This window comes from Pimephales promelas, chromosome 5 (genome assembly GCF_988280905.1).
Source record: "Pimephales promelas chromosome 5, fPimPro1.hap1.1, whole genome shotgun sequence".
In the NCBI taxonomy this organism is placed as follows: domain Eukaryota; kingdom Metazoa; phylum Chordata; class Actinopteri; order Cypriniformes; family Leuciscidae; genus Pimephales; species Pimephales promelas.
The window spans coordinates 42,270,569-42,295,316 of record NC_142773.1 but is presented as its reverse complement, the minus strand read 5'-3'; the positions used below and the strand labels follow the sequence as shown (position 1 = coordinate 42,295,316).

At 34.1% G+C, this 24,748-nt stretch overlaps 1 protein-coding gene and 1 long non-coding RNA gene across 4 annotated transcripts in view; both read left to right on the top strand.

The window, feature by feature from the left end:
• ncana (neurocan a) overlaps positions 1-24,748 on the top strand; it is an 85,548-nt gene that overhangs the window by 28,538 nt on the left and 32,262 nt on the right. Inside the window, exons 4-10 of one of the 3 annotated variants that reach the window (XM_089131578.1) lie at positions 493-560; positions 14,488-14,862; positions 16,649-16,823; positions 17,099-17,226; positions 18,385-18,663; positions 19,671-19,754; positions 21,227-21,643. In XM_089131578.1, the coding sequence (XP_088987704.1) occupies positions 494-560; positions 14,488-14,862; positions 16,649-16,823; positions 17,099-17,226; positions 18,385-18,663; positions 19,671-19,754; positions 21,227-21,643 (1,525 nt within the window). In that variant the 5' untranslated portion in view covers position 493. Of the gene's footprint in view, positions 1-492; positions 561-14,487; positions 14,863-16,648; positions 16,824-17,098; positions 17,227-18,384; positions 18,664-19,670; positions 19,755-21,226; positions 21,653-24,748 lie in introns of all 3 variants that reach the window. The other 2 variants (XM_089131577.1, XM_089131579.1) reach the window with 2 other exon arrangements.
• Positions 5,392-8,066, top strand: LOC148981517 (uncharacterized). Its single transcript, XR_016168601.1, has 5 exons — positions 5,392-5,845; positions 6,309-6,363; positions 6,466-6,517; positions 6,628-6,859; positions 6,962-8,066. It is a non-coding gene; the product is annotated as an uncharacterized LOC148981517 (long non-coding RNA).

Sequence of the window (24,748 nt, the reverse complement as noted above, 5' to 3'; positions counted from 1 at the left end):
TTATACTATTTTACTGTGCATGTGCGTGAAGGGGAGGTCAGGGTTTGTTTGATTGGCAGTGTATTTAAGTATTGTTCTTTGTGTTAGAAGAAGGGTGGAGAGACATTTTAACAGACAAAATCAAGCATTTCATGTTGATGTGTCTAATACAGTGAACTAGTATGCAAGACAAGGGCTGCGTCCGAAATCATATACTCCCTTGAGTAGGTACTTACTGTATTTTCAATAAGTAATTCCATCACAACCACTAAAAAAAGTATGTGTATAGTATAAATGTGTGTAGTTTGAATGTAATCTGAAAAAACTACATTCGCCATGTTGTCATGATCATGTGACCTACCAGAATGTGTCAATCATATGATCACTTCAGAATCCCCCCTCTCCAATCCTTGTTTTCTTAAGGATTATTTATTATTAGGGCCCGTCATTGCTGCTCGCAGCTATATTTCTCACTGTCCTCTCTTCTCTGTGTTTGTTCTCTCTGTATCTCAGGATGTTGCGTGCGAGCGCTGGTGGGCTGCAGGTTCTGTCGGTTCTGCTGGTGTTTTCAGCGGGCTGTGGTGAGTTCTGGTTCACTCTTTCTCTCTCAAAAACATTCTAGCCAAAATCGAACCGATCACACAGGACATGTTCTCGCATTAAAAAGCAACATGACATGGCGTCAACAGATGCACCAGTCATGAACCTGTAAGACTTTCTTTTTTCTAGGGATGCACCGATATGAAAATTTTGGTCGATACCGATAACCGATAATTCTTTATATTTGAAAGCCGATAACCGATATATATTGTCTGATAAATCTAAATCCAAATTTGTGTATGTAATTTATATTATATTATATAATATTTATATCATTTATATAAACATTAACATATATCTGCTTATACCGATAACCGATAATTCTTTATATTTGAATGACGATAACCGATATATATTGTCTGATAAATCTAAATCTAAATTTGTGTATGTAATTTATATTATATTATATAATATTTATATCATTTATATAAACATTAACATATATCTGCTTATACCGATAACCGATAATTCTTTATATTTGAAAGCCGATAACCGATATATATTGTCTGATAAATCTAAATCCAAATTTGTGTATGTAATTCATATTATATTATATAATATTTATAGCATTTATATAAACATTAACATATATCTGCTTATACCGATAACCGATAATTCTTTATATTTGAAAGCCGATAACCGATATATATTGTCTGATAAATCTAAATCCAAATTTGTGTATGTAATTCATATTATATTATATAATATTTATAGCATTTATATAAACATTAACATATATCTGCTTATACCGATAACCGATAATTCTTTATATTTGAAAGCCGATAACCGATATATATTGTCTAATAAATCTAAATCCAAATTTGTGTATGTAATTTATATTATATTATATAATATTTATATCATTTCTATAAACATTAACATATATCTGCTTATACCGATAACCGATTAATTCTTTATATTTGAAAGCCGATAACCGATATATATTGTCTGATAAATCTAAATCCAAATTTGTGTATGTAATTTATATTATATTATATAATATTTATATCATTTATATAAACATTAACATATATCTGCTTATACCGATAACCGATAATTCTTTATATTTGAAAGCCGATAACCGATATATATTGTCTGATAAATCTAAATCCAAATTTGTGTATGTAATTTATATTATATTATATAATATTTATATCATTTCTATAAACATTAACATATATCTGCTTATACCGATAACCGATTAATTCTTTATATTTGAAAGCCGATAACCGATATATATTGTCTGATAAATCTAAATCCAAATTTGTGTATGTAATTTATATTATATTATATAATATTTATATAATTTATATAAACATTAACATATATCTGCTTATACCGATAACCGATAATTCTTTATATTTGAAAGCCGATAACCGATATATATTGTCTGATAAATCTAAATCCAAATTTGTGTATGTAATTTATATTATATTATATCATATTTATATCATTTCTATAAACATTAACATATATCTGCTTATACCGATAACCGATAATTCTTTATATTTGAAAGCCGATAACCGATATATATTGTCTGATAAATTTAAATCCAAATTTGTATATGTAATTTATATTATATTATATAATATTTATATAATTTATATAAACATTAACATATATCCGGCTGATACCGATAACGATAAATCTTTATATTTAAATGCAGATAATTAATATATTGTTCGATGAATCTAAATCCAAATTTTTATATATCAATTTTTATATATACGTTTGAAAATGCGTACATTTACAAATAAAAATTCTTAAAGTCCTCCCGTATTCAATAATTTCATTCCTCAAAACTCCAAAATGACACATTTAAATGTGTTCTTGAAAAAAAAAAATGTTTCATGCCTTAAAATATCTTGAATATAACTCAACACCCTTGCCTCATTTAGTATACGCAGTTCTATGAATACGCAAATGAGCCCCGCCTCCTCTCACTCACTCAGAGATCCACTGGTTGACGATCACACGTTGATCTGATTGGTTACAAGGTTACAAGGTCAGAACTATTTAAAACACCACATAAACACACAAACTACATTAAAACTGGGAGGACTTTTAATTCATACAAATTTTTTAATTCATTGATGCCTACAAATATGGCTGAAGAAGGCATCTGACTTTGGTTTTTAACAGCACAGATTATTTGTGCTTGTGCTGAATATATATATATATATATATATATATATATATATATGGCCTGAGCACACATAACCCAGCCGTCACTTCAGCCAAAGTCTTAACCAGATCTGTCTGTGTGTGTGTGTGTGTGAACAAACACAAAATGCTTCATAGGCCAAATGTTTTCACTGGCAGCTTCACTTTCGCTAGGCTCTTTAGCGATGGGTGGCCGTTCTGAAGGATGATGGGAAATCACTCCCTCCTGCCAGGGCGATTTACGACCCTGTGAATTGAGACCGGCCCTCTTTAGATCCGACCTCAGGAGACACGAGAGGAGCTTGCTGCTATTTACTAAGAGTGTTACCCTGCGAGTTAAAAGTAAAAACTACTGATTTAAAGTGATAAACCTATGCAATAAAATGAACACGTTCCAAAATAAGTGTAAAAATGCACAGAAAAGGCAAATATTGTGCAGTTTTTATTGGAGGTTCTTGCCAGCATGAAATAAAAAATGAAAATTCTCCCAAGATTTACTCACGCTCAAGCTATACTAGTGTACAGGACTTTGTTCTTTCAACCGAACACAATCAGAATTAATATAATATTTAATATCATAAAATATTTAATATCGTTTTTTTAATATTTATATTTAGCTTTAATACTATTTTAGTATTTATTGATACCTTTTTTGTATATTTTCAGTTTTCATTTAAATTTTAGTCATTTTTTTACATGCTTTTTATATTTCTGACTTTAATACTATTATAGTTTTTTAAATATTTTTATTTCGCTTTAATTTCTATTTATTTCAGTTTTAGTCACTTTTTTCATGTAAGTTTACTTCAGTTTAATTACCTTTAATTTTTAGTTTATTTCTTTCTCTTTTGATATTTCTGTTTAACTTAATAATAATATTATAGTACGTTTCATTTAAAAAAAATATTTCTGTTATCTTTAATTCTATTATAGTAAGTTAAATTTTAGTCAATTTTATGTAGATTTTCTAAATTATTATTATTAGGTTTTTAATATATTTATTTAGCTTTAATTTCTATTCATTTCAGTTTTAGTCATTTTAGCATTTCACGTTAAACTTGTTTAATGTATTTTAATACCTTTACTTCAGTTCGCTGCCAAGGCAAGTTTTTCCTGTAATATTTAAGCTTTATTTCAGTCAATGTAACAGAGTTTTGGACCTGATGATGATGATGGTCCCGCACGGGTCCTGTAGTGGAGGTGGGCAGCGGATTAGCAGTGTGTGTGTGTATGTGTGTGTGTGTTTGTGTGTGTGTGTGTGTTGCTACAGCTGAACGTTTGGACGGCGGGCGAATGAATCAGATTTAGCGTATCGAGCCGAGCGAGCGCCGTCCTCTCGTCGCTCCTGGTTACCGAGCAGCGGTCGCCATGGTTACAGATGATGGGGGCTGAGAGGTGTAAACTACTGCAGGTGCTGCTGTGTTTATTTGTGTGTGGAGCTGGGAAAGGTTATTCAGTTAATGCATTAATCTGTAACCCCCCGCTGGGAGCGTGTGTGTGTGTGTGTGTGTGTCTGATGGAATCTTAATAATGAAAGCCACTGATGAGATTGATTTTGGGAAGTGTGTAAATGTGATTATGGGCTGTATTCTCATGTTTGATATATGGGGGAAACTTGTCAACAGCATTTCCAGCTCTTCTTTCACCCCAAAATATAAAAATACAAATATACTGTATATACTGAATATATGTGGGATTTGGTCTATATATATATATATATATATAGTGAGTGAATATATACATACATATATATATATATATATATATATATATGTATATATTCACTCACTCAAATTCTCAAATATATATTCTATATACATATACAGTATTTTTATATTTTGTCCATATTTTATATATATATATATCACTGCATGAAAAGTGGGATTTTCGTCAGTAAGCGGCACTGTAGATTGTCGTGGAAGTTCAGGTTTACGACTGCACACGGCAATTTACAGGTAACACTCAAAACTGCTGTGAATTGCCGGAAATTGACGTGGGCCTTGCTTGGCAGTTGTCCCCCCATTGTCCCCCCTTCTCCTAAATCTAGAGGAGGCTTTGACATGTAAATTAAAATGCTGTGAGCTATACACATGCAAATAAGGGTAGGGGAGTTTCACCCCAGGTAACATTTTTCTGAAAGGTATAACTTCATTCTAAGACAAGATCAGGCTCAGTATAACCTAATTGCTGTGTTTTTTTTGTTTTTTGTTTTTTTAACATTGCACATAATGCACAACAATTACAACAATAACATGACATCCAAAAAGATAACAATCAACAAATAATAATTTCACAATAAATAAGAAACAAATAAAAATAGGACAGAATTGAACAAATGAAATAAAAACAGGAAAGGGACTATCTCTATTGTGTATAATATTATGATTTAAGAGAAAGTTAGAAACCAGTAATTTGTACTATTTAAAGAAAGAAAATTAGCTTCAATTAGCTTCAATATTCTTTAGCAAATACAATTGTATCACTACATTTTTATCGATACATTTGAGAGACAGAATATACTGAAAACTAAAAATTAGACCAAAAAAAAAAAAAAACTTCAAACAAGGTTTAGAATTATTCATTTTACTCTTATCAATATGACATTTTCCTTATAAAATTATAAGATTCATCATAACATTTACGGAAGCAGTTTTCAAAATATATGATAACATCTTTGATGTTAATTCACAGTTATAAACAGATGTTTTTTGTTTTTGTTTTTTACAATTTTTTTGACTGGTTTATTTAATTTAAGTAACCTAATAAAGTTATTTATTTATGCATATATGTATTTTTACATTTCATGGTAGCCTATTTAGGTATATCCACCTTATTCCTAATTTAAAATGAACTAACAGCAGCAGAAAAGTCAAAGGACAGCCGACGACAGCCTTTCAACCTGAGTCAAAAACCAGTGAACGTAACTCTGATTGGCTGAGGCAGCATATCGTCATAATCCAACCTGTAACGTCAGCCACTCTGATTGGCTGAGGCAACGTGCCAGGCATGTGGCGTGTTATTCAAGCAGAAATAACGGCACAGATATTCAGCCTGCTTCGCCGTCATGATCGCTGGGGAACCCATCCTTTCCTCTAAATTGAAGGTAAGTTCGTCCAGCTTAGTGAATTCTATGTCCATGTCTACTTATAGTTTTTGGTAGTTTAGCGTTTTTGTCTTAAACTTCACAAATCGGCTGTGATTACTGCCGCGAATGTCCAAGGGTGTTAACCTAACGGAACAGTTTTTTGTTTTGCGTTAGCTTGCTGCTCTTAATTCTTTTTTTGTTTCATTTCAATTTGAACAAATTTGGGACACTAAACTGTACGTTGGGTTGCACGTTGTTATCTGGCTGCAAGTTAGCTACCATTCTTTGATAGTAATCAAACTAACTCATTTACTCTGAATATCGTCAGAAATTATGAAAAAATAATAAGTGCCAGGGTCCTAAAACAAAGCGCGTAATGTGCTTGTATGCTCTAGTGTAGGCTATCCTTGTTTGTAAAATTGCATCACTTTGTGTGATGGAGTGAAATCTTCAGGTGTTTGTGATTTGTTTTGTCTCTCAGGGGCTGTTAGGAGTGAGGTGTCCTTCGCTGATGGGAGAAAAAACACCTAAATAAGGTAACGTTACGTGTTGTGATCTCATCCTCTTTTCTTTTGAACAGACCCCAGTCAAATAAAAAGTAAAACTAAACTAATTTGGATTAACGTCTGTGTTTATAGATGACTTTGAGCGTGAGACAGTGGTGAAAACGCCAAAGAGAACTGGAACATGGCATGTTATATTCAGTTATAAATGTTTGACCAAGTTTTTAAATATCTTATAAATCTGTTCAGTTTCATCATTTGATAATAACTTTTAAAACACATTTTTTTGTGGTATAGATGCAGTGACTGAGACTGGGAGATGCAGTGACTGAAACCTGCTGGTAAGTGTTGATCTATTGGCAGTGGAGAAGACACTTTTAATAGACACCTTCTCTCTTGTGAGCTAGCAAACTTTGTTATTCTAATTAGAGCATTGTAAACATCACCAAATGTGTTTGTTTATTTCAGTGTTCCAGAAAAAGGTCCTGAAACTACTGGTCGACATCCGCCATCGCCTGAAGGAAACCAGGTAGTGGATGCAGAAGAAACATATTTTTGCTTACAAATGTGGGGACTTGGGGCAGATTGCCTTTGCATACATCTAAATCATTTGTCTTTTTCAACTTTGCAGAAGGGGTCATGAAATTCGGTTCCACAGCCACTGAGGTGTATGTACATCAAGGTGAACCTCAAGCACGCGTCGCAAAGACTTAAATTCACTTCGCCCTGATGAGCCAAGCCTACAGGACTTGAATTAAGAGTTTTAAAGGGATAGTTCACTTTGAAATTATTTTTTGAAATGTTTTGGCTTACGTCAAGGGCATCAGTCAGTCATATAATGGAAGTCTATGGGGATCTCTTAAAAGAGCATGCACAGAGAAGTACAAATTAAACATGATTTAATGAATCATAACTGTAAGTACACCTTGATGGCTTAAGATACGAGACGAGCGATTTGTGTGAGAAAATGAACAGTGTGTGTGTGTATATATATATATGATCTGCGCATGCGGTGGAAACCGCCAGAAGCGATCTTGCACTGGTACGTCACTCATTGTTTACACAGATTTCGGAAGTTTTACTGTGAAGATCTAAACATATTAAGATGTATTGCATTTTGTGTATATCTAAATATATATATGTACACACACACACACACACATTTATACAATATAAATACTGTTTGTTTTCTTTCCCAAAACGCTCATTTCGTGTCTTAGTCAATCATTGTGTACTTAATTTATAAGTCATTAAATCATGTTTAATTTGGTCTTCTTTGTGCATGCTCTTTGAGGTGGTGACCATAGACCTGCATTATATGACTGACAGACAACAACAGTTTGACCTAAAAATATCAAAATTGAAAATACTGTGGAAACAAAACCACCTGCATCTTGGATGCCCTTGAGATAAGATAAAACATATCAAAAATTTATTTCAAAGTGAACCATACCTTTAAATTACATCCTTATTATTCGTTCATAATTCTGGCTCCACTGTACATTGTGTTTGATATATCTGGTGCCCAATTCTGATGCCATTCAGGGCAATTTATTTTTGAATAGAGATGCAATATATTATTGATTTATTTGTATAACTGTAGTGCTGTATGTATGTATGTTGTCCCATGTGTCCAGAGGGTGGAGGACATGTTTTCTGTGCTTTGAAAGATGTTCTCCTATGCTGTGTACATAGTTTTGTGTTTGTTCTAATAAAGCTATTTCTTTGAATAAACAGTATGTGGCAAATGTTCCTTTCCTCAATAAATTCATGTCCTTGATGGTAATAATAATTTAGTCCATAGGATAACAATGACATGAATAAACAACATAATAGCATATCATATGAATATGAATATATATATATATGATTATTATTATTATAATTTTATGTCGGCTGACCAATAGTAACAGATCTGCCAACCAATCACGAGTGATTTTCTTGTTTAAATGTAGTGAATTTCAACCAATACTGAGTGAGGAAATTCAAGCCATTCTCTGGCAAGGCGCGCGCAGTGCTGCTATTCATATGCTAATCAGGGCCATTCGCACCTCCGCGAGCGCTGCATGCATACGTCATGGTTCGTTTCCGTCAATATGTGGCACAGTGGAACGCGACGTTCACAGTCTGTAAATTGTCGTTAACTGCCGAAAATTAGGGAGATTTCCGGCAGTTTACGGGGACGAAAATCCCACTTTTCATGCAGTGTATATATATATATATATATATATATATATATATATATATATATATATATATATATATATATATATTCACTCAAATTCTTAATGTAATAAAGATAATGATTAAATAATCTAAATTGTAATTAAGTATAGACTAAGTCATGGTTGCATGCCTTCATTTTACTTATTTACACTTTAAAAAAAACATATTGATATGTAATGTCTAATATACTAATATATGACATATTACTAATAAAACTAAAAATATATATTTTAAAATTAATTTATAAAAAAACGATTATTCTGAAATTAATAAAAAATTTATTTATATTGTGTATTTATTTAAATGTATTTATTATGCAATCAAATATGCAATTACATTTAATGAATAATAAAATGATGAAGATATAATAATGGCATTTACATCTTTGTAGTATTTGTTTTGTTGCCTTTAATCATGTAGGCTAAATAAAAAAAAATTGTACTAAGATAAGACACTAATACTGTAAAAAAAGATCGTAAACATCATGGCAATGATAATTTAGGGAGGAAACAGGTTTAATTTTCTTTTATTTCGTGGTGAATCTGACATGTTTCGGTGAAATTCACACGTACGCTAACGAGTTAAGGAAATTGCTTGGTTTTTGCACAAAGTGAAACCGGCGGAGGGTGAATCGAATCCATCTAAATGCAGATTTGAGCTTTCATCACTTATATCATTATTCAAGCGCTGGGATACACACTCATCCCTAAATCCAGGAATGAAGGAGCTGCGATTGAGTTTCGCTGCATTAACCGTTCCAGATTGTTCATGTTGGCGAGGACCAACCACGGCTGGATTTGGGAGATTACATTTGCTTTTCTTACTTTATCACTTAAACAAAATTCCAGGTTATTTAAATATATTTAATATCTGTGAACCGCATCTGTGCGTAAAAACCAATGGGAAATGCGTTTACGGTAATGCACTTACAAGGAACTGCAGTTCACCGCTAATAAATGTTTAAGATATGCAGCTATCAGTGTTTTGACAGTAATACACTTGAACATTAGTGTAAAACTACTCGCTTCTGTCAAGTTACACTAGTGTTCACAATGTTGAGGTCATTATTAAAGACGTCCCTTCTGCATTTATTTGACTAAAAATACAGTAAAATCAGCAATATTGTGAAATATTATTATAATTTAAAATAGCTGTTTTCTATGTGAATATATAGTGAAGTGTAATTTATTCCTGTGATCGAAGCTGAATTTTCAGCATCATTACTGTAGTGTAATTTCTGATTATTATCAATGTTGAAAACAGCTTCATATTTTTGTGGAAACTTTTGTATTTTTGTTATTGAAACAACGAAAGTATTCATTTCTAACTGACCTGAGAGTGTGTACATCTTTAACTTGCTTCATGAACAGCTAAAAATAAACTATAATACCAGCTGAAATTACTGTAAACACATGTTCAATGTTTCCGCAGGCTAGGAAATGAAAGTGTTTGAAATGATTGGAAAACATGCCGACTGCTCTTCATAGTTATAAATAACCTGGAGTGTTTACGAAGATTTGTCAGCAATTGACTGTGAATGATGGTGTTGTTTAAAACGACAGGATCTCTCTCTTCTCTTCATTTTAGTCCATTAGAGATCTGACGTTTACATTTATACATTTTGCATTTATGCATCAAGCATTTAGCTTCTAGAAAGCAAAGCCTGGACTGTGTTCACAGTGCATCATAGGTATTTCATAAATGGAGTGTTTGTCTCCTAAAAGAGACAAGAAACGAGTCGTCAGTAATTCAGTCTTACTTCCTGCTGAACCTGCACAGGTTTGGAACTAATTAGCATAATGTCAGCCTCTGGTGTTGATTGGCTGAACAGCGTTTCTTAGCTCCGCCCTCAAACACTAGTGTATCTGAGACTGGAAGAGTTTGGTTCGTGTTGTTCGTGTTGAGAAGTGTTTTCTGACAGAGCAAATCCACTGTGATGAGATTGATGCGGTAAAACACGCCATCGTTACTGTCCGTATCAACAGCTGAGATTCAGAATTGCGACTTTATATCTCACAATTGCGACTTTATTTCTCACAATTCTGACTTTATATCTCGAAATTGTGAGATAAAAAGTCGCAATTGTTTTTTTCATTCAGTGACTGAAACAAGCTTCCATATACAGTATATGCCTTTATCATAAAATAGAATTGCGAGTTTATATCTTGCAATTGCGACTTTATTTCTGAGAATTAAGACTATTTCTCCGAATTGAGTTTGCATCTCAAAATTGTGACTTTATTTCTCAGAATTGCGACTTTATTTCTCAGAATTGAGTTTACATCTCAAAATTGTGACTTTCTCAGAATTGCGACTTTATTTCTCAGAATTGAGTTTACATCTCAAAATTGTGACTTTATTTCTCAGAATTGCAACTTTATTTCTCAGAATTGAGTTTACATCTCAAAATTGTGACTTTATTTCTCAGAATTGCGACTTTATTTCTCAGAATTGAGTTTACATCTCAAAATTGTGACTTTATTTCTCAGAATTGCAACTTTATTTCTCAGAATTGAGTTTACATCTCAAAATTGTGACTTTATTTCTCAGAATTGCGACTTTATTTCTCAGAATTGAGTTTACATCTCAAAATTGTGACTTTCTCAGAATTGCGACTTTATTTCTCAGAATTGAGTTTACATCTCAAAATTGTGACTTTCTCAGAATTGCGACTTTATTTCTCAGAATTGAGTTTACATCTCAAAATTGTGACTTTATTTCTCAGAATTGCAACTTTATTTCTCAGAATTGCGAGTTTATATCTCAGAATTGCGACTTTATTTCTCAGAATTGCAACTTTATTTCTCAGAATTGCGAGTTTATATCTCAGAATTGCGACTTTATTTCTCAGAATTGCAACTTTATTTCTCAAAATTGCGACTTTATTTCTCAGAATTGCGACTTTATTTCTCAGAATTGCGACTTTATTACTCAGAATTGAGTTTACATCTCAAAATTGTGACTTTATTTCTCAGAATTGCAACTTTATTTCTCAGAATTGCGAGTTTATATCTCAGAATTGCGACTTTATTTCTCAGAATTGCAACTTTATTTCTCAGAATTGCGAGTTTATTTTTCAGAATTGCAACTTTATTTCTCAAAATTGCGACTTTATTTCTCAGAATTGCGACTTTATTTCTCAGAATTGCAACTTTATTACTCAGAATTTCGACTTTATATCTTGCAATTGCGACTATTTCTCACAATTCTGATTTTTTTTTTAATTCAGTGGCGGAAACAAGCTTCCATATAAATGCCTATATCAAATCTCATAATAGGGGCTTTTTAAAGACTGTATCTACACTGGAGTGAAACAGGAATGAAGTAGAGACTGCACTTATATATACCTTTAAATAAAATACCTTCAGATGCACATGAACTGAGACTGAGATCCAGTTCATACAAGCAGTCCGTGACAGTGAGAGAATATAATGAGTTTGACTGTAGAATATCTTTCTTTTCTTATAAAACAACAAAATCACTGGAGTGTCAGTTTGAGAGGCGAAGCTTCAAAGAGCGTCTGTGTGTTTTCCTCTCTCACCTCTGAAGTGTTTGGAGAGTTTCTGTCTGTTTTAATGAAGTGTGTTGAGATGGAGAAGAAAACAACACATTTTATTTATGTGTTTTCTGTGTTTGACTCTTGAGGAGACGTGTGCTGGGATAACCCGAGGAACAGTAAACTGGACTTTTCTTCTGAAATCGAAATAAAATAGTCCCTAATGCTTCCTTGAATCACGCTCTTGTGAATGATTCATCAGTGCATGTGTTTCCAAAGTAGTCTTCATAATCTTTCATCAAAATATAATACGTTTCGGGTGGTTTGTTTCTATGGACAGGAGCTAGATTTGACTATTTCATGAGTGAATTGTATTTCCTTTGTTTGCTATATCTGAAAAAAAAAGAGAAAGTAAAATAACTTTCCCCACCAATGAAACTATACTTTCCTTTTCATCTGACATCATCTGGACTGCACAGGTTATTGGTTATTGTTAAATCAGGGTTGTTATCGTTAACTTAAAAACTATATCATCATATCGTCCAGTCCTAAAACTTGTATAGTTTTTCCTCAGTGTTTATTTAAAAACATCCAATTATGCAGAATATACGATTAGTAAATATTTAACTTATCAGTCAATAGAATATATAGGGAATGATTTTACGAAATGAAACTGCAAATCCACGTTTCTCTGTCCGTCACACACACATCCTCTATCAACCTAAGACACACACATGATTTAAACTCAGTAAACATTGCAGATTTCAGCTTTAAATGAACCCTCAGCTATATACGTGTCCGTCAAAAATTACAGATTTTTTTTCCCAATGCAATTAATTGACCATATTTTAGTTTGATAATGTTTTTTTAATTAATATTTTGTATTTTTAGGGGATTTTATGGTCCTAAATTATATTTATGCTGTATTTATAATCCATTTATTCTCTTTTTGAGCTTGAAAATGTAATTTCCAACTTAAACTGTGTTAATCTTGAATGCTTTAGAAGACAGTCTGAAGTTCGATCTCTTTTTAAACACTTTGCAGATTATTGCTGAAGTGAAAACAGTTTTAAAAAGTGAGCAAAAAAGTTGCATAATTTTACGTTTATTGTTATGAAAATCCTATTTTAAATTCTTATATGAAATATATATTTTCAAAAACATGTTTTACTCTAAAACTGTGAGAAAATCAAAGCCATGAATCTAAACAAGGTCAAAATTTTAGCTTTTTATTCTTAAAAAATGAGCTTTCAGTGAGAATGTGTGCGGCTGCAGTACCAAACGCTTCCACTAGAGGAAACTCGTCTCATTTCTAATGCGTTTTAGACCGCGAGGAGCTCGAGTGTGACTATTTTCACGACCATTTAACCTGTTCAAATCATGTCCATGATTTTTTTTTCTTTTCTTTTTGCATTTATACAGCAAGTGCTGAAATCTTTACCAAGTTCCAATTCCGATGAAGAAAAAAATTCAACAACAATTTTGTTAAAAACATTTTTCTGAAGAGCGCCAGAGGGTTAAACCTGTTGATTTCTTTCTAAATCAACCTGTTTGTTCCCTTTTTGAGCATAGACCTGAAAATGTGGTAATATTGAATGCTTTAATTAGCACACAGACTGAACTTTGATTTCTTTTCAAACACTTTGCAGATTATTACTGACGTGAAAAAAGTTTTAAAAAGTTAACAAAAAAAAGTTTACAGAATTTTACGTTTATTGTTATGAAAATGTGCAAAAATACTATTTTTAATTTTTTTCAGGACCATTTAACCTGTTCGCGCCATGTTTTTTTTTTTTTTTTTTTGCGTTCACACAGCAAGTGCTAAAAAGTTTCGGACCATTCTGTTGAAAAAATAAATTAAAAAAACTAAATGAGTAGTTCACTTTTAAAAAAAAACTTTTGCTGATAATTTACTCACCCCCATGTCATCCAAGATTCTTTCTTTCTTCGGTCGAAATATAATGGACTTCAATGGGGTCCAAACGGTTCAAGGTCCAAATGAGAGTTTCAGAGCAGGAACGGACAAATCTTTTTTTCGAAATGAACGAAATGACTCAAAAAAAAGATTCGTTCATTTTGATGGACAAGTTCGAACAGGAGAGTCACAAACGCACATCACAGAACAGAGCAAGGCGAGCTTATAAAACTTAAACTTTTTTATTTATTTATTAAATGTGCGTTCGTTTCGCTAGATAAGACCCTTATTCATTGTTTGGTGTCGTTTAAAGCCCTTTAAAGCTGCACTGAAACTCTCATTTGGACCTTGAACCGTTTGGTCCCCATTGAAGTCCATTATATGGAGAAAATCCTGGAATGTTTTCATCAAAAACCGACTGAAGAAAGAAAGACATGGACATCTTGGATGACATGGGGGTGAGTAAATTATCAGCTAAAGTTTTTTTTAACCCTGTTGATTTGTTTCTCCTGTCCGGCAGGCGTGACTGAAGCCGAGACTCTGGTGACGGTGCGGAGAGTGACCCATCCTCCCGTACGCCGGCAGTTGGCAGAGTCTGCGCTCCTCCCGTGTGTGTTCACCCTGACGCCGGCCCTCGTCCCGGGACACGGCCCCTACATCCACTGGACCCGCGGCTCAGGAGCCCAGGAGCGGACGGTGCTGTCGGCCCGGGACGGGGTGGTCCGGGTTCACCAGGCGTACGCGGGTCGGATCAGTCTGCCCGGATACTCCCACAACCACCTGAACGTGTCGCTGGCGCTCAATCAGCTCCGCTCCGACGACTCCGGGACCTTCCGATGCCACGTCGCTCTGGGGGACAGTTATGAGCAGGACACCGTCAACCTGGAAATCACAGGTGAGATCCGAACATTACTGTAGTTCATGTATTAATACATTTGTTTCAGTATTTATTCATCTTCGCTAAGATTAGTTAATAAAAAAAACATGTTAGTTGTTAGTTGCATGTAAATGCTCAAATTAACATTAAAGGAGTAGTTCACTTTTGTTGCTATTTTACTCACCCCCATGTCATCCAAGATGTCCATGTCTTTCTTTCTTCAGTCGAAAAGAAATTAAGGTTTTTGATGAAAACATTGCAGGATTTTCTCCATATAATGGACTTCAATGGGGACCAAACGGTTCAAGGTCCAAAAGAGAGTTTCAGTGCAGCTTCAAAGGGCTTTAAACGATTCCAGACGATGAATAAGGGTCTTATCAAGCGAAACAAGCGGCCATTTAAAAAATAAATACAAAAGTTTAAGTTTTATAAGCTCAAATGTTCGCCTTGCTCTGCGCGTTCGTGACTCTCCGGTTCGAACTCGTTCGTCAAAATGAACGAATCTTTTTTCGAGTCAACGAAATGACCGATTGTTTTTAATATTTGGTCCCACTTTATATTAAGTGGCTTTAAGTACTACGTACTTACATTTAAAAATAAGTACAATGTACTTATTGTGCTCATGTTGTATTGTAAATCACTTTTGGTGCTATTGAGGTGGGATACAGGTAAGGTTAGGGACAGGTGTGGTGGTATGGGTAGGTTTAAGGGTAGGTTTAAGTGTAAGGGATGGGTCAGCTGTGTAATTACAGATGTAATTACATAAATTAATTACGGCTGTAATTACATGCTGGTATTTTTTAAATATAAGTACAATGTAAAAATATGTATGTACACAATAAGTCCATTGTATCAAATTATTAATTTCAATGTAAGTACATGGTACTTAAAGCCACTTAATATAAAGTGGGACCTAATATTTATATAATATTGTAATTTTTGTAGTATGTTATTTCTATGGCACTTTTCCCAATGGACGTTGTTTCAGATGAGTAAAGCGTAACACTAATAATAATGTAAGGCGCTCAGTTAGCAGTTCAATTAAAAGAAAATGAAATCTTAAATCCCCAGTGAGCGAGTCAAGCTCGTTAGGAAACGTGACCACATCTTAAAGCAGAACATCACTTCTCAGATCAGATCTCAGAGTCTGCTGTGAACGAATTAGCCCTCATTACATCGACTCACACGGTCAATATCATATCATTTGAGCTTTTCCCCCAATTCCCCTCATTTCCCATCTAACTTTAGCTCAACTTTATTTTCATTTTCATCTAATTAACAATTAGACAACATATATGAGACATGAAATGAACACAAAAGACTGTTCCAGGATAACAAAGAGTAGGATGTAACTTATCACTCATCCTAGGGATGGGCAACGATTAATCGCATTCCAAAATAAAAGTTTGTGTTTACATAATATATGTGTGTGTGGTGTGCATAATTAATTTGTGCTATTAATATATCAAATATTTATATTTTATATAATATTAATTATGTATACATATATATAAAGTATATACATGGAAATATTTCTTAAATATATACATGCATGTGTGTGTTTATATATATACAAATTAATTATACACACTACACACACATATATTATGTAAACACAGTATGTAATTTTGTATGTATTATGTAAAAACTTTTATTTTGGATGCGATTAATCGCGATATTGTTTATAATACACACTTCCAGACACGTTCAGTACAGTAATGTTACTTCCTGCGATCTTACTGATACACTGAAATTGTTTCTCCGTTCATGACCTGTGTGTGTGTGTGTGTGTGTGTGTTCTCAGGTGTGGTGTTTCACTACCGCTCTCCTGTGGATGGATATTCCCTGTCGTATGCGGAGGCCGTCGCAGCGTGTGAGGATAACTCGGCTCGGATCGCCTCGGTTGAGCAGTTGTGGGCCGCGTTTCACTCCAGCATGAACAACTGTGAGGCCGGCTGGCTCAATGACCAGAGCGTCAGGTCAGCAACACACACTCGTATCTCACGCATGTCCAGTCAGCTTCATCTATACAGCGCTAGTTTCACAGCAGCTTTACCGCCGATTAGCGTCACGCAAAGGAGTGGTTTGGAAAAATGAGTCGTTGTACGAATCATTTGGGAGTCGGTGAGCAAATCAGTTAAAAATAAATGCGTATTATAAGACAAATAAAGTGTTTAGATCAACTGTGCTAGATAAGAAAAAAAAAACTATATTTGCGCACGGATTGATCTGGATGTGTGTCTGCTCTCCACAGGTATCTCGTACAGACACCGGAGCTCGGATGCTTTGGACACACTGAGTTTTCTCGTGGAGTGAGGAATTATGGGAAACGGGACCCTTCGGAGTTGTTTGACGTTTACTGTTTCGCCAATGACATGCAAGGTGAGTTGTATTTATATATACTGCTTTGAAACACTAACTAATTAACTAACTAACTATAATTATTATTATAAATATTTTTAATTATCATTTATGTATTTTATAATAATTGTATATGATGTATTAATATTATATTAAATAATTGTTTGTTTACTAAATAGTATATTATTATTAATTCATTTTATATCAATTGTATATTATGTATTAATATTATATTAAGTATTTATTTGTTTACTAAATAGTATATAATGTAGTATATTATTTATGAATTATTATTATTATTATTATTAATTCATATTATATTAATTGTATATTATTTATTAATAGTATATTAATTTTTTTTACTGAATAGTATATAATGTAGTATATTATTTCTTAAGTATACGATGTATTAAATAAATAATTGTATATATAATATATTTCATTACTCATTTATTTGTTATATTGATTGTATATAATTTTTTTTAATATTATATATCATTTATTTATCAAATAAATAAATGTACTAAATAATATACTATGTACTAGATACATAATTTAATAAATAATTATGCATACTATATTAAAATATAATAATAATAATTATATATATATATAATATAATTATTATTATTATTATTATATTATTATATATATAATGTATTAATTCCATATATTAAATATTTAATTGTGTATTATACATTAAAAATATATTTTAACTATTTATTAATTAAATATACTACACAATATACAATGTACTAAATAAATAATTGTGTGTATATATAGTATGAATGCATAATTTTCATTTTTGGGTGAAATAACACTTTAATAAATTAACTAATATTAGCTAATGAACCTTAAATTGTATTGTGATGTACATCCAAGTCCAGGGTTATTATCGTTAACTTGAACTATAAAATAATAAATATTATTTTTTTAAAAACTTAAACTCAGAAATAAGTTTAAGTTGAAGCACTTACATTTTTTGAATGGGAAGAAACACAAACTAAAATGAAACTTGACAAAAGCTCATAACGAAATGACTAATCTTTTTTTACTAAAATGAACATGAAAATAAATATATAAAGATTAACACTGATCCCAAGTGTTAGCCGTGTGTTCTAAACTCTTGTGACACGAGTTCGTCTCCCTCACACCTGTCCTGGTCCGGTGTTCCTCCAGGTGAGGTGTTTCCCGTCTCCGTCCCGGATGGACTGACCCGTGTCTCGGCCTCTGCTCTCTGCGAGTCCTCAGGGGCCCGGCTGGCCACCGTAGGGCAGCTCTCGCTGGCCTGGACATCCGGCCTGGACCACTGTGAGCCGGGCTGGGTGTCTGACGGGAGCGTGAGGTCGGTCAGAGCGCTTCGGTCCGAGTGTCCCGGAGGAGAACCGGGCGTCACAACCGTTCCATCAACAGAGCTGAGAAACGGATCCGCTCGCTTTGATGCGTTCTGCTATCGAGGTACACACAGAAACAAATGCTGCGAAAGCGGTCACTGGGAGGGTACCCTTAAAAAAGGATCTCATTTTTATTATTTAAAGGAGTAGTTCACTTTAAAAAAAACTTTTGCTGATAATTTACTCACCCCCATGTCATCCAAGATGTCCATGTGATTCTTTCTTCAGTCGAAAAGAAATGAAGGTTTTTGATGAAAACATTCCAGGATTTTTCTCCATATAATGAACTTCAATGGGGTCCAAACGGTTCAAAGTCCAAAAGACAGTTTCAGTGCAAACTACAAACTGTTCAAAGAGCTTTAAATGATTCCAGACCGATGAATAAGGGTCTTATCAAGCGAAACCATCGCTCATTTCAAAAATAAATAAAAAACTTCAAGTTTTATAAGCACAAATGCACGAATACGCATCGCAGAACTGAGCAAGGCGAGCATTTGAGCTTATAAAACTTAAACTTTATTATTTATTTATTAAATGACCGCTCGTTTCACTTGATAAGACCCTTATTCATCGTCTGGTGTCGTTTAAAGCCCTTTGAAGCTGCACTGAAACTCTCATTTGGACCTTGAGCTGTTTGGTCCCCATTGAAGTCCATTATATGGAGAAAATCCTGGAATGTTTTCATCAAAAACTGACTGAAGAAAGAAACACATGGACATCTTGGATGACATGGGGGTGAGTAAATCATCAGCAAAAGTTTTTTAAAAGTGAACTAATCCTTTAAGTCAAATGCATTGCTTTATGAGACAATATCTTTCACCATTTTTATATACTTCACAATTTTGCACAGTACACACACTGCATAATGCATTTTATTAAACAGTAGATGTAGATGGTATGTCCTTCTGAATGTAGTGTACCCTTAGATGTTTGACTGTACACAGAGATTTATTGATCTGACAAGACCCCGCAATCGAACCCGTGACCTTGACGTCGCGCGCATATGCTCTACCACTTGAGTAATGTGTTTAGAGAGAGAAACTGCAGTAATTGAATTGAATCCGTCGACAGCAAAGAGACCGCAGAAGGCTGTGACGGGCATCGTGAAGTCCTTACTGAGACCGTGGAGGTACATGACCGGAGACGACACCGCTGGTACAGTTCATTTACACACTCATTACTCAGGGGGTTCAGTCACAGTCACTATACTGAGTTCAGAACGTCTTGTTTGTTATTGGTAAAGGGAGCATATTTTACCTTATATGTCCGCTTTTAAGGTTTTTGCATAAAAAATAGTCATCACTTTGATTTTCAGGTCCGTTATTCATCTTCTCTATAGAACAGGATGAGAGTTTAAGAGATTTTTTTTTTAATGACTTTGCAAACATTTGTTAATATTTTGATTGATTAATCAATGCTGCATATTTAAATGTATCCCCAAGCAAAGTGATGTTGCACATTTTTAAAAGTTAAGTTGCAGTAAATTAGAATTTATACAAAACTTAAAGGGTAGTTCACTTTTTCAAGGTCCAAAAGACAGTTTCAGTGCAAACTACAAACTGTTCAAAGGGCTTTAAATGATTCCAGACGATGAATAAGAGTCTTATCAAGCGAAACGATCGCTCATTTAAAAAAAAAAAGAAAAGTTTAAGTTTTATAAGCTCAAATGTTCGCCTTGCTCTGTTCTGTGATGCGCATTCGTGACTCTCCTGTTAAAACGAACAAATCTTTTTTCGTGTCATTTGGTTCATTCAACAAACGAAATGAACCAGTTGAGATTGAACGAGTTCGAACAGGAGAGTCACGAACACGCATCACAGAACAGAGCAAGACGAACATTTGAGCTTATAAAACCTAAACTTTTCATGTTTTTTTAAATGACCGCTCGTTTCGCTCGATAAGACCCTTATTCATCGTCTGGAATCGTTTAAAGTCCTTTGAAGCTGCACTGAAACTCATTTGGACCTTGAACCGTTTGGACCCCATTGAAGTCCATTATATGGAGAAAATCCTGGAATGTTTTCATCAAAAACTAACTGAAGAAAGAAAGACATGGACATCTTGAATGACACGGGGGCGAGTAAAAAAAGTTTTTTTTTTAAAGTGAACTACTCCTTTAATGTTACATCGACCTTTCCACCTAGTTTTTTTTTTTTAAATATCAAAATAAATTAATACTTTCGTTCAGTAAGGCTGCATTAAATTGATCAAAAGTGACAGTAAAGACATTTCAAATGTTACTAAAGATCCTATTGAGCATCAGATCATCATATTAGAGTGATTAAATGTGACACTAAAAACTGGAGTAATGATGCTGAAAATACACAGGAATAAATTGCACTTTACTCTATATTCACATAGAAAACAGATATTTTGAATTAGAATATTATTTCACAATATTCCTGTTTTTACTGTATTTTTCATCGAATAAATGCAGGTTCTGTGAGCAGAAGAGACTTTAAAAAAAAATCATCCTCTTGAATGATAATGCATGCAATGTTGTTGAAATAAGTTATTTCTCTTACTTGCCCTGCAACAAGCAAGTTAAATCTCAACTATCCTAATGGAAATGTCGTATTTTGAAGGTAAAGTAAAGGTAATGACGCTCCTCTCTGACTGTGTTCCAGACGCACAGTCGGATCTTCCCGACCTTCGTCCCTCTAACTGGACCGGACAGGTGGATTTGGACAAGGATTTGGATCTGCACACGGAAGCCCCCGAGCTCTCCGCCGAGTATCTGACGGCCCGTCTGCGAGCTGGAGACACGTATTTGGACTGGAGTGGACAGTTGGACTCGTTCCCGGACGGAGAACAGGTGGTTCCGGCTCCGGGGTCAGATCCGGGTCCTGGAGGCTCGGCCACAGAGGAAGAGGACGAAGATCTGTCCGGTCAGTCTGTCAGTCCTACAGCTCCTCAAGGAAAGGGCAAGAGTTCCCTCAACAACATCGTCAGCTCATTGTGGAAACCCTGGAGCTACTTGACAGGAAGTGATGCGGAGGCGAGTGTGACCACGCCCGTGATGGACACGCAAACCACTGCAACTCGTGAGTCAGGTGACTATTGTGCTTCTTCCCATGTTCGTCTGTGTTTAGTGTGTAATGTTGTGAGCTCAGTGTTTCAACACGTCACAATATTCCTCATTTGAATAATTAATATGCAGGATAAAGGGGCGGGGCCTGGTTGAGTTAGTTAGTAGTGCGGTTATGGAAAGGGGCGGGGCATTTCGAAAACACACTCTCGACCAATCACAACACACTGATCCAGCCGACCAATCAGAGCACAGTGTGCTTTTCAGAAGGAGGGACAGGAAGTAAACAGAGCGTTACTGACGATTTTAAAGTCCTCCTGAGGTGAAAATCCAGCTTTTAATGTTGTTTATGTGTCTTTTAGACAAACCTACTCGACTGAGTGTTTTCTGCTTAAAACAAAAAAACATGCTTTGAAATCGCTGGTGTTTCTGACGTCACAAACGGCCTTTAACCAATCAGATCAACGTTTGATCGTCAACCAGTGGCTCATTTGCATATTCATAGAACCGCACATACTAAATGAGGCAAGGGTGTCGAGTTACATTCAAGATATTTTAAGGCATTAAAAAAACTTTTAAATATGTAATTTTGGTGATCAAAGATGAGTTTTAAGGGATACAATTATTCAACTTTAATGGAGACTTTAAAAAGTATTTATCTGTATGACATATGATTTAAAAAAGCGTCGAGGAGGCCTGAACGCTAAAGTTTCAAGATTATGCTTCAGTTAGTGTCCTTTCTGCCTTCATTAATACAGATACCTTGTCTGGTCCAAACTGAACCCGACAGCATTAATGTTTAACGTCAAATGGAAACTTAGGCCTGTCGCCTACATTATTAAAGTCCATTTTCCACGAAGGCAGAATTTCCCAGTGGAAGCTTCATAATTGAGGGTTGAAAGCCAGAAATCTGCTACCACACTGTTCACTCATGTACGCTAACTGTACGCTTGAATACTTTGTGTGGTTTATTCTGCTGATATACCAAATATACATGGGACCTCATGTAAAAAAGGTTCCAGTAATTTCATCCTGAAAGTGTATACACACACAAAAGCTTGAATCTGCGCAGAATTCCCTTTATAATACCCAGTCGGTGGAAAATTGTACAATTGTAGCAAATAGAATTGTCACTGACAAACAAAACAATCTAAACAAATCTAAATTCATAAATTTTTGTTTAACTTCTGGATAATGACTTTATGTAATTTGAGTGGTTAACTCCATTAATGAGAGTATGAAATGTCATATATATATATATATATATATATATATATATATATATATACACACACACTAGGGTTGTCAAATGATTAATCGCATCCAAAATAAAAGTTTGTCATAATATATGTGGGTGCACTGTGTATAATTATTATATATATATATACAGTATATATATATATATATATATATATATATATATATATAAATACACACACATACATGTATATTTGAGAAAAAAATATTATTTATATATAATATAAATTATATAAATTTATATACAGTATATACATGAAAATATTTCTTAAATATATAAAAGTATGTGTGTGTATTATGTGTATAAAATAATTATTCATAGTGCACCCACATATAAACACAACGTAAACACATGTAAACACAAACTTTTATTTTGGATGCAATTAATCGTTTGACATATTATATATATATATATTTTTTTTTTTTTAAATCATGGTTTTCTTCATGAACGTGTGAACGGTGTGCACATATTTACACTAAGTTTATATTTTAGAAATCCCAATATGTGCGTGTAAATGATGTGTAAACATTGCGTATGCACAAAAAGGGCATTGAAATGTGCGAACATACATAACATTTATACATTAGGCCCGTTGTCTATTATAAAGCCTACTGCGCTCCCTCCCTACGCCGCACTTAATTAATAGTATTTCCCCAATATTTGTTATTTTAGTTTATTAAGTGGAGAATTTCAGACCACTCATCCATTAGGATGCTGCTTCAGGCCAGAAACAAGTACACAAATGAAGCCGCGAGCATTTGGCCTGCAGGCGTACTTAGATTATTAGCTTCTAGCAATGCGAGATTGACATACAGTAAGCACTGGCCATGTGCTTATGTCAAGTCAAGTATATTTATATAGCGCTTTTCACAATATAGAGATTGCATCAAAGCAGCTTCACAGTATCAATCAAAGCATAATAACAATGAAGCAAGGCAGCTCACTAGGTTTTGGATTAGCTTCTTTTTTTTATTTTTTATAAAATCGCATTTGATGTAAAATACCCGTTGCTTTTCATCCATCAGCTAGTTCTTCTTGCTGTGATATTATATTGTGCAAAGTTTTAATGTCCTATGTTTTAATAAAGAATCAGTGTTATTTCAGTATTATTTATGTACTATTATAGTATTTATTATTAGTCATTTGAATTAGTTATTTTATTAGGTATTCAAAAAACCTATTGTATTTGCTAGAAAGAAAAAAAAATCCCCTAAAACGCATGGTGCAGCCCAAACCGTAAGGCCTAGAGACTTGAAACTCAGCCAGATGGTAGGGCCTCAAAATCAAATTGAGGAGAACCTATCAGAGTATGAGCCTGAGTGGCCTGTAGGTGGCGCTACAGCAACCAAACGTACTAAATTGCTCATAACTCCTAGACCGTTTGACTTGGCTTCAAGGTTTTTACACCACTGTAATCCCTGGCTCAAGACGGGCGAGATGTATATCTCGGATTTGCATTTAAGGCCGTAAAAAGGCCAAAGTTTCGTGATCGGATCATAGGTGGCGCTATAATAGTCCCTGGTTTTTGCCAGATCGGAACCAAACCAGTCTAGGCCTATTCTCTGGACTATCTAGATCAATAATTATCAAAAAAAAAAAAAAGTTGAACTTTTTTATTTTGCTCATGGTGTTAAATGGCTATTTTGAAACAGGGCGTGGCAAAATGCACCAAAAAGCCTATAAATCCTGACGGAAAACTCAGAACTTCACAAAAATTGATGAGCATGTCTCTTAACATGTTGAAGAAGCATGCACAGTGTCATGGAGATCGGACCATAGGTGGCGCTATAACTGTTAAAAAGCTTTAAAACCATGTATTTCCAATGGTAAATTGCCTGTATTGGCTGTAAATGGTGTTTTCCA